The sequence below is a fragment of the Abramis brama genome, assembly GCF_963993115.1.
Source record: "Abramis brama genome assembly, chromosome: 16".
NCBI classification, from domain to species: domain Eukaryota; kingdom Metazoa; phylum Chordata; class Actinopteri; order Cypriniformes; family Leuciscidae; genus Abramis; species Abramis brama.
Genome location: NC_139978.1, coordinates 33,246,032 through 33,261,356, shown reverse-complemented (window position 1 = coordinate 33,261,356; position 15,325 = coordinate 33,246,032). Strand labels below are relative to the sequence as shown.

Genomic DNA, 15,325 nt, shown 5'->3' with positions numbered 1-15,325 from the left:
AATGATTTCTGAAGGATCATGTGACACTGAAGACTGGAGTAATGATGCTGAAAATTCTAATTGCCATCAAAGGAATACATGATATTTTAAAATATATTTAAATAGAAAGTTATTTTAATTTCTAATAATATTTCACAACATTACAGTTTTTACTGTATTTCTGCAGCCTTCGTAAACATAAGAAACTTCTTTCAAAAACAGTTAAAAATCTTACCAAGCTCTGACTTTTGAATGGTTTTGTATTTTGAGAACCTATTTTTTAACATTACTGTAGTGGCACCACGGTATACAGATATTCGCATACAGTAATACCATAATGCTTTGACATGTAGTTATTACGGTAAAGAAAACCCACAGATCAAGTAAAAAAAGCTCACCATCTCCATAAGTGTCAGTGTTGTGTGTGTGTGCACTCACTCGAGCTGCGCGGTGTGTGTGGTGTGGCAGGCAGAGGGCTGAGTGGGTTGTGTAAACTCAAATTGGATGATTCTCCATGAAACAGCGACAGCGTGAGTCTCCGGTCCCCTATCGTCAGACTTTTCGGCCTTGGCTGCTTCTCTGGAGGAATCTGCCACCACAAAGACACAGACAGAGACAGCACATCAAATGAATCATCTCAAAATATTAGATTAGTCCATTTTATAAATGTCTACAACTCTACAATTTATTCCACTCAATAATTTGATTCACTATAAAATGATACAAATCAACATCAAACAGATCGTGATCATGTTAACATCACAGAGCCATCGCATATAGGGCCGGATTTACTAAACAAGGCAAATTAGCATGAGAGCGTGATTCCAAAACAGCGCAGATGGGAATGAAAAGCTCAGCTTGTGATCTACTGATGACATGCAAATTAAAGGATACAGAGGCAGGACCGTTTCTATAATGACCAACGCAATCTACTAAGAGCAGCTCAGATTAGCATCTGGTTTAAGAAGGGCTTTTTTGGGGCGTTAAATAAAGCTACACTGTGTAATTTTTTAAGTTGATTCTTAGCAAAAAACACTTTGTTCTTTCAAAATTATATGTGCTCATTAACGTGTAATTACTTCCACCAACTAATCAAGTATTCTCGTAAGCGTAGAATCTGCCGTTTAGAATACATACGAGCGAGTCGCTCGAATGGCGGCAGCCATGTTGCGCCTCCATCCTGAAAATAAATTAGCCAAAGAGGGACATACCTGGAAATTCAAGCTTCGCATTTCGCGTTTTTACACTCAGTGGCACCGTGACGAATGCGAGGGGGAGATTACTCGCGACTGCCGGCAGATTTGAAATAATACGGCCACCGTAGGAGTTAAAACACCCTCGGAATGGGAGGGGCTAGAAAGTAATATTCAGTTGGTAGTCATAAACAATTTCACCGCTAGATGGGAGAAAATCCTACACAGTGTAGCTTTAAATAATGGCCCAAATACCAGTAAATTGACGAGCGCAAACCTTACCAAAAAAGTAAATCACCTTGCATAATTCATTTAAATAATCTCCTTCCATAAATTTTGCATCTGAAAGGGAAACTCCTACAAATGCATACGCAATAAGGTCAGCCGCAAAAATAACCCTGTACAAGCCTTTTCAGCGCTAATTTTTCACTGCGTGTCTTTAGTAAACCCAGACAGTAGGGTTTTTTTTTTAACGGCAAAAGAGGGTTTGCGCTGGCGCAAGCTGGAGTGAATCTGGCCCTAAATGTTTAAAACTGCTCACTGACAGCCATGAACAGAAGAATGAATACAAAAGCTCCCAGCACCTGGTCTGTGTCAGTGGGTCGCTCCAGTAAGACCTGAGACTTGCTCATGCTCCATTCCTTCCTGTTCTTCTTACTTATCCGATTATCTTCCTCTGAGCGGGACAGAACCGAAACCCTGCTGTCGCTCACGCGGGAGAGCAGCGAACTGAGAGAAAGAGAGACAAATAGATATTTGTGCACCTGAATAAATCCTCTGAGCATGCTGCCATGTATTATGCATTTGTGCAACAGCATTCTGCTTACAGTATGTATTAGTTTAGTAATCTCAGGTCTAGAAACACATTTGACTACAAGTAAGCCACTCGTGGATTGAGTGGCGCAGAAGTAGAAACCTTCAGAAGTAAAACACAAAGTATATGCAATTATTTTTGGGTATTCTCCCAGCTGCCTGTCTTGGTAATTGCTACTTATATGATATAAGCACGTCATTGACATTTCAATAAAAGCACATTGCTAAAAGCAGAAGTATAAATGTTAACATAAGATAAGTAAACCAAAGATGTTCAAACATAAAATGGAAACATTGAGTATAACTGCTTCTGACTAACATGAAAAAGTCACAATACAACAGTACAAACATTATAAAACATTTTAAAACAAATTTCCAAACTCTTCTCAACTCTTCACTTTTATGACATGAACAAGTTTATTTAAATGGATGAAGTTCTTAAACTGTTTATGTCAGTCTGAAACGGTTTGAGCAACACATTTTAGCACTGATTGTTTTATGAATCTGTCACAATGTACTTCATTTGGAATTTCCGAATTACAATGTTGATTCATTCCATGAATTCATTCCAAGTGAATATTATGGAGCCCAGTACATGACATGCGTGGAAAATATATACTATATTGTAGCCACAAATTAAAGGGATAGTTCACCCAAAAATGAAAATTCTGTCATCATTTACTCTCCCTCAAGTTGTTCCAAACCTGTATGACTTTCTTTCTTCTGCTGAACACAAAAGATATTTTGAAGAAAGTCGGTAACCAAACGACTGATGGACCCCATTGACTTCCATAGTAGGAAAAAAAAACTACTATGGATGTCAATGGGGACCAGCAACTGTTTAATTACCAACCTTCTTTAAAATATCTTCTTTTGTGTTTAGCAGAAGAAAGGAAATCATACAGGTTTGGAACAACTTGAGGGAGAGTAAATGATGACAGAATTTTCATTTTTGGGTGAACTATCCCTTTGAGAATTCATTCCCTTGGTTTTACTAAATTCCAAGGATGGAAATCCCCTTCCATCGTTTTACTAAATTGTGGCCACGTTGTAATAATTCATTCCAATGTTTTAGTTCAATCAAAAAACAAGGGAGCAAACTAGTACAACGTGGCTAACCACTTACTAAAATGAGGGAACAAATTAAGTTGTGGGAACGATTTCTTAATTCGCAGTCATGATAAATATATATTTATTTTTGTCGGCATGTCATGTGCAAAAAACAAATCTATAGTTTTAAATGCTGCAAGGGAATTAAGCCATAGCAACATAATAAAGTATGAATAATGGATATTGACTTAGAGATTTGCTAAAGATTACATGTACCACTGCTAAACTATAAGTGTTTTTAAAGGTTGACTTTATGTGATCATCATCCAAATGTAAAAACAGGGGAAATGAACATGCAATTAAATATCTAATCAGCCAATATATCCAAATATAAACCACTAAAAATAAAATGTTTCAGTTAACACAACCTTTCATACAATATCAAATAAAATCAAATCAAGTATATTTGTATAGCGCTTTTCACAATACAGATTGTATCAAAGCAGCTTCACAGTATTAAAATAAAATAATACAACAAAGTTTGTTTCTAGTGGAATTTATTGATTGATAGAATAAAATTAAATATCCCCAAAATATCCCCAACTGAGCAAGCCAAAGGCAACAGTGGCAAGGAACCGAAAAAACTCCATCAAGCGGCCTAATGGTGTCCTAAAACTCCATCAGGTGACCTAATGGAGAAAAAAAAAACCTTGGGAGAACCCAGGCTCAGTCGGGGGCCAGTTCTCCTCTGGCATTTATGAACTAGAGGCCGGATTGTAGTTTGAAACTGTGAGATTAACAATATTATATGAATGCCTGGCCGAAAAGATGCGTCTTTAATCTAGTTTTAAACTGGGAGAGTGAGTCCGAGCAACGAACAGTATCAGGAAGGCTATTCCAGAGTTTTGGAGCCAAATGTGAAAATGCTTTCCCTCCTTTGGTTGATCTGGATATCCTAGGTATGACCAAAAGCCTTGAATTTATTGATCTTAAAGAGCGCGATGGATTATAGGGTGATAGAAGATCCGTTAAATAGACTGGAGCTAAGCCGTTTAGTGCTTTATAAGTCAGTAGCAATACCTTATAATTAATACGGAACTTTATAGGTAGCCAATGTAGTGATGATAAAATCGGTGTTATATGATCATATTATCTTGATCTAGTAAGAACTCTAGCGGCTGCATTTTGGACTAACTGTAGCTTGTTTATTGAGGATGCAGGACAACCGGCTAATAAAGCATTACAGTAATCTAGTCTCGAGGTCATGAATGCATGAACTAACTTTTCTGCATCAGAAACTGATAGCATATTACGTAGCTTAGCAATGTTTCTAAGGTGGAAAAAGGCTGTTTTTGTAACATACGAAATATGATTTTCAAAAGACAGGTTACAATCGAGTATAACACCCAGGTCTTTTACTGTAGAGGATAAAGTAACAGGACATCCTACGATGTCAAAGTTGTATTGTGAGAGGTTCTGTGGGCGGTTTTTTGAACCGATAAGTATTACCTCTGTCTTGTCTGGATTTAATAATAGAAAATTACGCGTCATCCAATCTTTTATATCTTTAACACACTCTGTCAATTTGGATAATTTAGCGTTTTCATCCGGCCGTGATGAAATATATATTTGAGTGTCATCAGCATAACAATGGAAACTAATTCCATGTTTCCTTATAATATTTCCAAGTGGCATCATATATATTGAGAATAACAGAGGGCCTAACACAGATCCCTGCGGCACTCCATAGTTTACTGGAATTATGATCGATTTTTCTCCATTTAAATAGACAAAATGGTAGCGGTCTGATAAGTATGATCTAAACCAGCTTAATGCTTGTCCTTGAACACCAGTATAATTTTGTAGTCGATCTAAGAGTATTGTATGATCTATAGTATCGAACGCAGCACTTAGATCAAGTAAAACTAGTATTGAGAAACAGCCTTGGTCAGAAGCTAAGAGTAAATCATTTGTGATTTTAACGAGCGCAGTTTCAGTGCTATGATGCGGCCTGAATCCTGACTGAAACTTTTCATAGATATCATTTTCTTGCAAGAAAGAGCCCAGTTGAGTGGACACAACTTTTTCTAGTATTTTAGACATAAAAGGTAGATTTGAAATGGGTCTATAATTTGCTAGATTATGCGGGTCTAATTGTGGTTTCTTAATGAGAGGTTTTATCACTGCCAGTTTAAATGTTCTTGGAACATGACCTAAAGATAAAGGTGCTCAGCCCTGGCCGCTTTTAGGGCCTTTTTATAACGTGACATACTGTCTTTCCACGCGATATCTAAGTAATGCACACAAAAAAAAAACTTGCAAAGAAATATCTAGAATAGGAGATGCGTGTTAATGTTGGGTGTAAAGACAACCTATGTAAAACAGTCTTTGCTTTGTGATTAAAATACTTATTTGATGTGAAGCTAAAATTAACTAAACTGAATTCTAAAGGTCAGACTCAGAGTGAGGGAAAATGCTCATAAAAAACTAAATTATTGACTGTTTTGGCACAAATAAACTTGACTAGGATTATAAGTGGACCTCAGGGGAAATAAATATTGATAAGAATTATTAACAAGAACATTTTCTAAGTAAAGCAGCACACGCTCGGATGACATCAAACGATGCATAAAGTGACAGGGGAAGAAAAACGGAAACTGCACTTTTCATGTTCTTTCCAACAAACATCATTCATCCACAATAATGATTTTCCAGAAAGAAAGCATTTATAGGCAAGTGTGATGACCAGTTAGGAATGACTAATTTAGAACAATTTCATCTGCAAATACTTGAGGGAAAACAAGCAAGTTGTCATTTACTCCGATAAGATAAGATTTGAGGCTAGGTAGATTTTTATCTAAATTATTGGGGAGTTAATGGTAATTAAGGACTTGTTTAATGAGAACCCACTTACACATAAAAGAACCAATTAAACATGGAGGTTAAACCGGATTAATGTCATGTTTGTCCACTAGCAGAGGCATAATTACAGGGGAAACTGAATCCTTCCATGACCACGGGAACTCTGTCCAGCGATAAATTAGCCCTCGGTGCGCTGCTGAAAATGAGGAAGATTATATCTATGAACAAGAGAATACTGACTCCTGGGATGCAGGCCTGGAGGAGTTTCCGTCGGAGGAGCCTGAGCCGCTGGAGTGTCCCGAGGAGGCGTTTGAGATGGTGGACATTCGTCTGAGCGTGGAGGACATGATGTATGGCATCACCATCGACCCCACGCGACTCTTTTTCTTTTCGGTCAGAGAGCAGGGCTGGAGATACAGATACAAACACAAACATGTTTCTATCATGACTTGAATCTCACTGACCTCTGTAGTAATCCAATTAAATGCAACTCTTAACTTTTAGCATTTATACCGTAAATGTGAATTTAGCACTATTAAGTCTCCTCAATTAAAGTGATGTCACTTCTTCCCACCCAGTAAGATTTATATATATATATATATATATATATATATATATATATATATATATATATATATATATATATATAGATATAGATATAGATAGATAGATAAATAGATAGATAGATATAGATAGATAGATATAGACAGATATATATAATACTTATTATAAATTTAAAAATTTATATATATATAATAATTGCAAATAATACTTTCATTCAGCAAGAATGTATTAAATTGATCAAAAGTGACGGTAAAGACATTTATAATGTTACAAATATTTCTATTTGAAATAAATACTGTTCTTTTGAACTTTTTTTATTCATCAAAGAACCCTGGAAAAAAATGTATCATGGTTTCCACAAAAAACTGTGATTGTACTGTTGATTACTGTTACAAACTGTTGATTATAACACTGATAACAATCAGAAATGTTTCTTGAGTAGCAAATCAGCATATTAGAATGAATTCTGAAGGACCATGTGACACCGAGTGAGTAATGATGCAGAAAATTCAGGAATATCACAGGATTGCATCACAGGAATAAATTACAATCAAAAAGAAAGAGTTATTTTAAATCAAATAAATGCATAAATTGTGTGCACAGGAGACCCTAAACTTTTGAAGAGTAGTGTAAATCTATGGGATTTTTGCTTAATAAAAATTGCTTGGTAAAGTAATAGCATGCGTCTGCACAAGTCAACACATGATTTAGGGGAAAAGATAAGGGACAAGTTATGCGTCATCTAATAAGAACTGTGCTTACTTGTAGTTAATTGGGATGGCAGAAAGATTTTTTACATCAAAACAATGATATACTTCACCTTTAAGCTATTTTTCTCTTTTTGGGGACCAACCTTGTCAAAGAAAAATATCTTAATAAAGGCTGGAAAGTGCAGGTTTTACTATGTTTGTGGGGACCAAATAAACCTGCAAGTATAGCAAAAACCTGACACACAAAGACAAATATCACTTCATCAAAGCATGTCCTCCTCTTGTGGTCTTACTGTCTCACGAAAATGAATCTTGATGAGTCTTAGCTGATTTCAAATATCCATCAAAGTAATTGTTAGACAATATCCCGTATGAATCATTTCATCAGATCTGAAACATTGCGACCCAAAAACAGGCTGTTAAAAACGGGCTCTTCTCAATAGTCGTGTTTGTCAGACTCACTAGAGTAATGACGCCATAGAGTTTCTCCACTTTGGCGCGCAGGTCCTGGAAGCAGGAGACGATTCTGTTGTGAAGGGGTTTGAGCTGCTCCGTGGACTTCTCTCCGTGGATCCGAATTCCCTCATCAAGCAATGGGACCTGAGAAGCATTAAAGCATTTTCAACATTAAAAATTTAACACTGAATGGATCACTTTGATGCTTTTTCAGTACCTGATTTTAATATGACAAAACATACAGTGCAACAGTACAAATGTATAGATGGTTTTATCAGATACTGTAGATGGTTTCAAAGCTAAATGAAATTTAGATTTAGAATTTGTTTTTTTAAATGAGATTACTTTCATCAAGTAATTTAATCCATTTAATTATCTAAAGATATTTGATTATCTAAAAACAGGCAGTTCCACATGGTTATATACTGTAAATATAGACTAGCATTCAAAAGTTTGGGGTCAATAAGATTTTTTTTTAAAGAAATTAATAGGTTAATTCAACAAGGATGCATTAAATTGATCAAAAGTGACTGTAAAAACAAATGTTACAAATGATTTCTATTTCAAATAAATGCTGTTCTTTTGAACTTTCTATTAATCAAACGACCACAGTTTCCACATTAATATTAAGCAGCACTAATGCTTTACTGTATTTTTGATCAAATAAATGCAGCCTTGGTGAGAATTTTTCAAAAACATGAAAAATTCTTAACAACCCCAAACATTTGAACGATAATGTAAATACATTTAGACAATATAATTTATATATACAGTTGTGGTCAGAATTATTGTCACCCCTGGTAAATATGAGCAAAGATGGCTCTAAAAATGAATCTGCATCGTTTATCCTTTTGATCTTTCATAAAAAAAATTCACAAAAATCTAACCTTTCATTAAATTAAAAGAATTGAAAGTGGGGGGAAAAAATCACATTATGAAATAAATACTTTTCTACAAAACACCATCAGGGCAATAATTCTTTTACTTCAATGAAAAGTTAGATTTTTGTGAATTTTTTTAATGAAACAATACAGATCTATTTTTACAGCCAACTTTGATCATATTTACCAGGGGAGCAAATAATTCTATGTACATAGTTAACATGGTAGATGGTCATATCTCCCACTTCTAGGATAATAATCTGAGTATTGTGTGAATGGTTAAACACAACACAGATCTGCAGAAGTGTCACCTGCAATGCAATCAGGTGTTTCAAGACTTCAATGCGTTCCAGGTGGTCGGGGTTCTTCTTCATGTAGGCGTCTGTGAAAAACGCCTGAGGGGTGAAACAAAAATTTCAATCAGAATCAGCCGGTGCTCCAGCAGACCTAACGCCTAGAGACACACATCAATTTTTCATATCTGACCAGGACTAAAGATACAGAGCGACTCTTGAGCACATCTGAGTACTATCAGGGTGTTAGCTTGATTTGGGCTTGATTTCTTTTGGTTAAAAATTAATAGAATCAAAAATACAGAAAAGGTGTGCACATCCCAAACCTTTATTGAGCTCAGATGCAGGAGAAAAAAACGACAATCATAGAAGTAAGACGACTCATGTCCACACACAGAGCTTACAGCTCTGAAATTAAAGGCAGGGTAGGCGATTTGTTCCAGAAACATTTTTGTAATGCTGGTTGAAAGTCTCTTCACATGCTGAGATCAATCACTAAGTTAAGTGGTCTACATGTATTTATATCTATATAAATCATGTTGAAGGCGTAGGACCATAAAATGTTCGTCCGAATTCACTGATACGATGTCCTACCTGCCAGTCAGCGTATGTCTTTCCATATCTCCGCACACCTGTTTGCACAGACATCACGTGACGTCATCAGCGCGATTCATGCTATGCAGAGTTAGACAGACGTCAGTCACCGAGCGCCGCAAACGAAACAGCAGCCGCCTTTTACAGTTCCTCCTGAACCAAAACAACCAGCTTATGCTGCGTTCACGCCATAACTACTGTCATTAGGAAGAGATGAAACCCGTGACGTTATACTCGGAGCGGTTCGTGACTTGAATTTATGTGTTTCAGTGGCAACACTATCAACGTCGAAATTAATCTGCAACAGTCAGGTGGTACAGGTCAGTGCTCTTTAAGTTATGTCCATTATTATTGTAATGTTATGTGCTTTGAGACATGAGGTAGTTTAACTCCCTGCTGTGCACGTTTATGTGTTTTGAAGGAGGCGTGGCATTGGAGACACTTTAAAGGGAGCATGGGATCTCATGGTTTCGAAGCTAGCTCGCTATTGCTAGCCTCTCTGAAAATTGCCTACCCTTCCTCTGATAGAAGTAGCAGAAGAGAAGAAACAGGGGAGACAGACTGACCTTCTCATAGTTGGAAAAGCCGCCCATGACAGCCGGGTCCACGATTCCATTGAGCATCATGGAGAGCGGGTGCACAGGAAGAGAGCGGTCACACGCCTGCTGCTGTACCAGATTACTCAGCTTCTCATTGGCCATCTCCATGGTTTCTATGGCGTTGTCCAAAGGGCTGATCTCTTCCTACAAACGAGGGACAATACGAGACGGGCAGAGAGATCTGATTATATCATACACTACCATTTTTTTATTCAGCAAGGATGGATTAAATTGATCAAAAGTGACAGTAAAGACATTTGTAATGTTACAAAAAAAAGATTTTAAAAAATGCTGTTCTTTTGAACTTTCTATTTATCAAAGATCCTCAAAAAATGTATCACGGTTACCACAAAAAAATATTAAGCACCACAACTGTTTTCAACATGTTTATTGAGCAGCAAATCATCATATTAGAATGATTTCTGAAGGATCATGTGACTAAAGACCGGAGTAATGATGCTGAAAATTCAGCTTTTCATCACTGTAATAAATTACATTTTTAAATATTTTCAAAAAGAAAACAGTTATTTAAAAAAAATTGGGTTACACTTTATGTCAAATAGTCCACTTTAGACATTCTACTAACTATAAGTAACTTTGCAACTACATGTCAATTAACTCTCATTATACTACAGGGCCGTTGAATGCTTGAATCTGATTGGTTGACGAACGTTCTAAGGTGTGCATTATTTTCAGGGAAACGCACAGCTAAAGTAGTTCCAGGCAGGTCTTGACCGCATTACAGTTCCATATCACTTCGCGTAGTCAACTGTAATAACGGAAGATAGGATACAATTCATAACAAGAAAAAGCATTTAGCCCCATGCGCTTGATCTGCAATTTTCAATGTCTAGCTTCACAATCAATGGAAACATGCAGTTTAATTTTAATAAATTAAGTATATAGTCCTATATAATCAATAGAAAATTAAACTGAATATAGGCTAAATAAATGGATAGTCCTGCAGTACGGATTTTTATTGCAGATAATTTAACAAATAAATAATTATTGATTGGCCTACTTGTTAAAAGGGCTTTGTGTTTCATTTATTTGGCTAGTCTAGGCTACTGTCATCTGTCAATAATAGAAACAAAAGAATAAATAAACGAATTAATTAAAACGAATTGAATTAATAAATAAATAATAATATTGACGCACATGCTTTTCTGTCTCATTATTGCAACATCTCTCTCTAATAACTGCATTAATAACTGCATAAAGCCGGGGACACACTTTAAGGCCGGTTATGAATGTTATTTGTTTCTTATGACTTATCATGTCCAAACGCGTGTTCAGCGCGTTCAGTCTGTGTTTAAAGTCGGTTTTTAAAATATGCTGCGATGAAAACAGTCAGAGAGTGTGTCAGCTAGTCGTGTGTCCCAGCATTAGTCTGCTATCAGTGGCTCAAACCTCCGTTACTAACTCTAAAATGACGTTTTGGAATTAGCAACGGAGGCAGGGGATTAGATGCGTAAGAAATTAGTCCTACATACAAGAGCGTTTTAATGACAAAAACTTTACAAACGTCTTGAAATACATAATCTGAACAATGTTTCGAGGTGTGGTAACTGTAGTATAAGCGGAATAATTGACTTCAGGCCGTTGAATTATTAGAAAAATAATGCACACCCGAGGTGAACGGCCACTCCGCTTCGCGTCGTGACCGCATTACCACCTCGGGTGTGCATTATTTTTCTAATAATTCAACGGCCTGTCGTCAATTATTCCTTACTTAGAGTTTTAGTAGACTGTAGTAGATTGTTAATAGACTGTTAGGTTAGGATTAGAATGAGTTAATTAAGTGTAAAAGTAGTTTATTCAGTTAATCAGTAGAATAAGTTGACATGTTCTTGCAAACATATAGTTAATAGAATGTCTAAAGTGGACCATCAAAATAAAGTGTTGATCTCTCTAAATATTCTCTGTTTTTACTGTATTTTTGAAATAAATAAATGCAGCCTTGGTGAGCAAAAGACTCCAAACTTTTGAGAATGACATAAAATGGCATATCTTGAAACTGGAATATCATAAAGGCTTGTAGGAGGGCTGTTTTAATCTATGCCAGTACATTTCCATTTCCATTTATTCATTTAGCAGACGCTTTTATCCAAAGCGACTTACAAATGAGAACAATAGAGGCAGTTAAACTAACAGCAGGACGACAATATGCAAGTGCTATGACCCTTCTCAGTTTAATCTAACGCAGTGCATGTATTTTTTTTTTTATATATATATATAAATATATAACACGTTTGACATTTAACAATAAAAGTCAGTTTTAGAGTATTTCGAGAAGGACGAGATACTCACCACAGACATGGATTTCACTTCAAACCACTTGAGGATTCCTGGAAAGCGGTATGCTGTAATAAAAGTGGTCCTTTCGATCCACATGGTCTGTGAGGTCAAAGGTAGAGAGGCACATTTACACAGAGGGGTAACAGGTTCAGAAGGTTAATCATCCCCATTTATGAATAATTATATAGAACTGAATTACAGGTTCTTGTACCACCTAGAAACTAGTGAAATGTAGTTTCACATAATCACAACATTCAAGATTACTGGCAATAAAGGTGATTCTTCAGAGTTAGTGAGTGGCAACTTTCTTTTAAAAGTTTAATTAGGCATTTAAATCATTATCATCATCAGGGGGTTGACAATCTGATATTTTTTAAAGAGCTATTAAGTCTTGATTTTGTTTTTGGCATCTACTAGAATACGTTTTATGCTTTAACGACAGAAAAGTCTGTCAGTAACGCTCTGTTTAGTTCCTGTCTCTATGAAGCCCCTCCTTCCGAAAAGCATAGTGTGCTCTGATTGGTCAGCTGGACCAGTGTGTTGTGATTGGTCTGTGAGTTTTAACCCACTACTAACGCAACTCAGCCAGGCTTCGCACCCTTTTTTTGTGTATGCCTTGGACGGGAATTATTTAAATGAGGAATATTGTGACGTGTTCATTCCCAGAAGAAAACTCAAGACTACAACAGAAGCGTTTCAGGGAGTTCAGAAGCACACTGATATAGAGAAGAACTCACTTTTTATGCTCAAACAGCAACATTACATACTAAACAATTAACAATGAATAATAGGAGCCCTTTAAATGACTGCTTTTAAATAATTTCTTGTGATTATCAGATATGGATATTTTTAATAATTTCATAGAGATTGCATATAAAAGGTTTTAAACCAATTAATACTGAGCATAAGCTAGAACTAGACATATTTGTATTCACTTTTACTACAATTTTTATATTGTCTTTGTTCTAAGAAACATAGATGTTAGATGTCCAAGCAGCTTTTAATATAAAACGTGAATAAAAAATAAAAAGTAGAGTAATTTTTTACTGCCAAGCTTCAAAAACAACATAATAACACTTATGTCTCTGAACTATTCCTTTAACATTTCATTCATTTTAATGACTCTTTTAGACTTGGAAATAACTTCTTTTTTTTCACACCCAAATTTCAGGTTTGCCATGCCTGCGAGACCCCTGCATTCATTTCCTTGGTTGCAAGTCACAAACAACCATCAGTCACTCACTCATGGGGTTTGAGCTTGATGCTTCAAACTAAAGCTTGCAAAACAGTTTTGACAAGGTTAAAACAATGTATAATGTCAACAATGTCAGTAATTTAATCTGAAATCATCTTTTTCGTGCACCATAAATACCCTCATCTGCCTTATCAGTCAACCTCAGTGATTCAATATTTGATCAATGTTTGCAACTTACGGCAAACTCATTGTCAGGATCTTTTTCTCCTTTCCTAAACGGTCTTGAATACTGGAACTTGTCTACCTCGTTCGTCCTGTAGTAACTGAGAAAACAACAGAAGGAAAATAAGATCTATAACAGCATTATTTACAATAGATTTGAATTGTGACAACGGCGTTGATTCATACTTGAGGATTTGTTCAGGAACTCCCTTGTCCTTGAACTGTGAAGGTAAAGTTAGGACAGGCTTCACCGTAAAACACTGAATATCTGCAGGGAATCAATTAAGGGTAGAAAACTGTTCACATTGACTTAATTTGGTCCAAAAAAGCATTTGGACACAATACTGATTTAATCTGAGGCACATACCGTTCAAAAGTCTGGGGTTGGTAAGATTTTTGTATAATGTCTTTGGAAAAACTCTCTTACCAAGGCTGCATTTATTTGATCAAAAACACAGTAAAACTGTAATATTGTGAAATGTTATTACAATATAAAACAATTGTTTTCTATTTGAAATAAATATAAATATAAATATATATATATATATATATATATATATATATATATATATATATATATATATATATATATATATACACATATACACATATACACATATATATATACACATATATATATACACATATATATATATATATATATATATATATATATATATATATAGTAATTTATTCATGTGATGTAAAGCTGAATTTTCAGCATCATTACTCCAGTCTTCAGAGTCACATGATCCTTCAGAAATCATTCTAATATGATGATTCACTGCTCAAGAAACATTTCTGATTATTATCAATGTTGAAAACAGTCGTGCTGCTTAATATTTTTGTGGAAACCATGCCATTTTTTTGTTTTTTAGAATATAAAGTTCAAAAGAAATAGAAAAGTTCAAAATTTGAAATAGAAAAATTTGGTAACATTATAAATGTCTTTACTGTCACCTTTGAAGAAAAAAATGACTGACCGCAAACCTTTAAATGTTACTATATTTAATTTAACTAAACAAAAAATAAAACAAACAAACTCATAAATCTTAAAATTCCACAGAATTTAGCCAACAAAAAGCTTTTGAAAAGCTTTAACATCAGTATCTTGCTGGGTTAAAGGTCAAGGATACGTTGGCCGGGTGAGTTAAAGATGTTGTCACCAGGGGGCGATGTGCTGGTTATCTTCACTGCATTGGGAAACTGAGACATGAGCTTGAGGCTAAAGTCTTCCAGCCACTCATACTCTTTACCACGGTAAATGAACATTTTGTTCTGTTAGAAACAGGGAGAGTAAAAATGTTTATTGAAGACTGTAAGCCACTGCTATTAACATACTAGCAACAAAGTTCTTTCTCTGTTTAAGTGATTTTCATGGCTTGAAATCTGGCATGCAGAACCAATAATAACTGCAAAGCCTATCATTTCATTAGATGTCTAAGGGGCTCTTGTATATGTAAAAGTAAGGCACCAGGGTTTCCAAACCCCTGACTGTGAACAAAAGTATTATTTTCTTGTTAAAACCCAATTACTCTGAGAGCTCTTTGGGGAGAGCTCCAATCAGAATATGTGTTTTCCTTTGGCAATGCTTAATGCCCAAATGCCCTGCCAGC

At 35.6% G+C, this 15,325-nt stretch overlaps 1 protein-coding gene across 3 annotated transcripts in view; it reads right to left on the bottom strand.

Annotated features, from left to right (window-relative positions):
* Positions 1-15,325, bottom strand: part of dock5 (dedicator of cytokinesis 5) — a 65,462-nt gene that overhangs the window by 2,547 nt on the left and 47,590 nt on the right. For all 3 annotated transcript variants that reach the window (XR_014603031.1, XM_084087187.1, XM_084087188.1), the window contains exons 40-49: positions 14,846-14,987; positions 13,896-13,977; positions 13,726-13,810; positions 12,305-12,391; positions 9,962-10,138; positions 8,820-8,903; positions 7,634-7,771; positions 6,138-6,304; positions 1,757-1,901; positions 418-568 (exon numbers count right to left, since the gene is read on the bottom strand). Coding sequence is in view for 2 of the 3 variants with exons in the window: in XM_084087187.1 (XP_083943313.1) it covers positions 418-568; positions 1,757-1,901; positions 6,138-6,304; positions 7,634-7,771; positions 8,820-8,903; positions 9,962-10,138; positions 12,305-12,391; positions 13,726-13,810; positions 13,896-13,977; positions 14,846-14,987 (1,258 nt within the window). In the remaining variant the exon portion in view is untranslated. The remainder of the gene's footprint in view (positions 1-417; positions 569-1,756; positions 1,902-6,137; positions 6,305-7,633; positions 7,772-8,819; positions 8,904-9,961; positions 10,139-12,304; positions 12,392-13,725; positions 13,811-13,895; positions 13,978-14,845; positions 14,988-15,325) is intronic.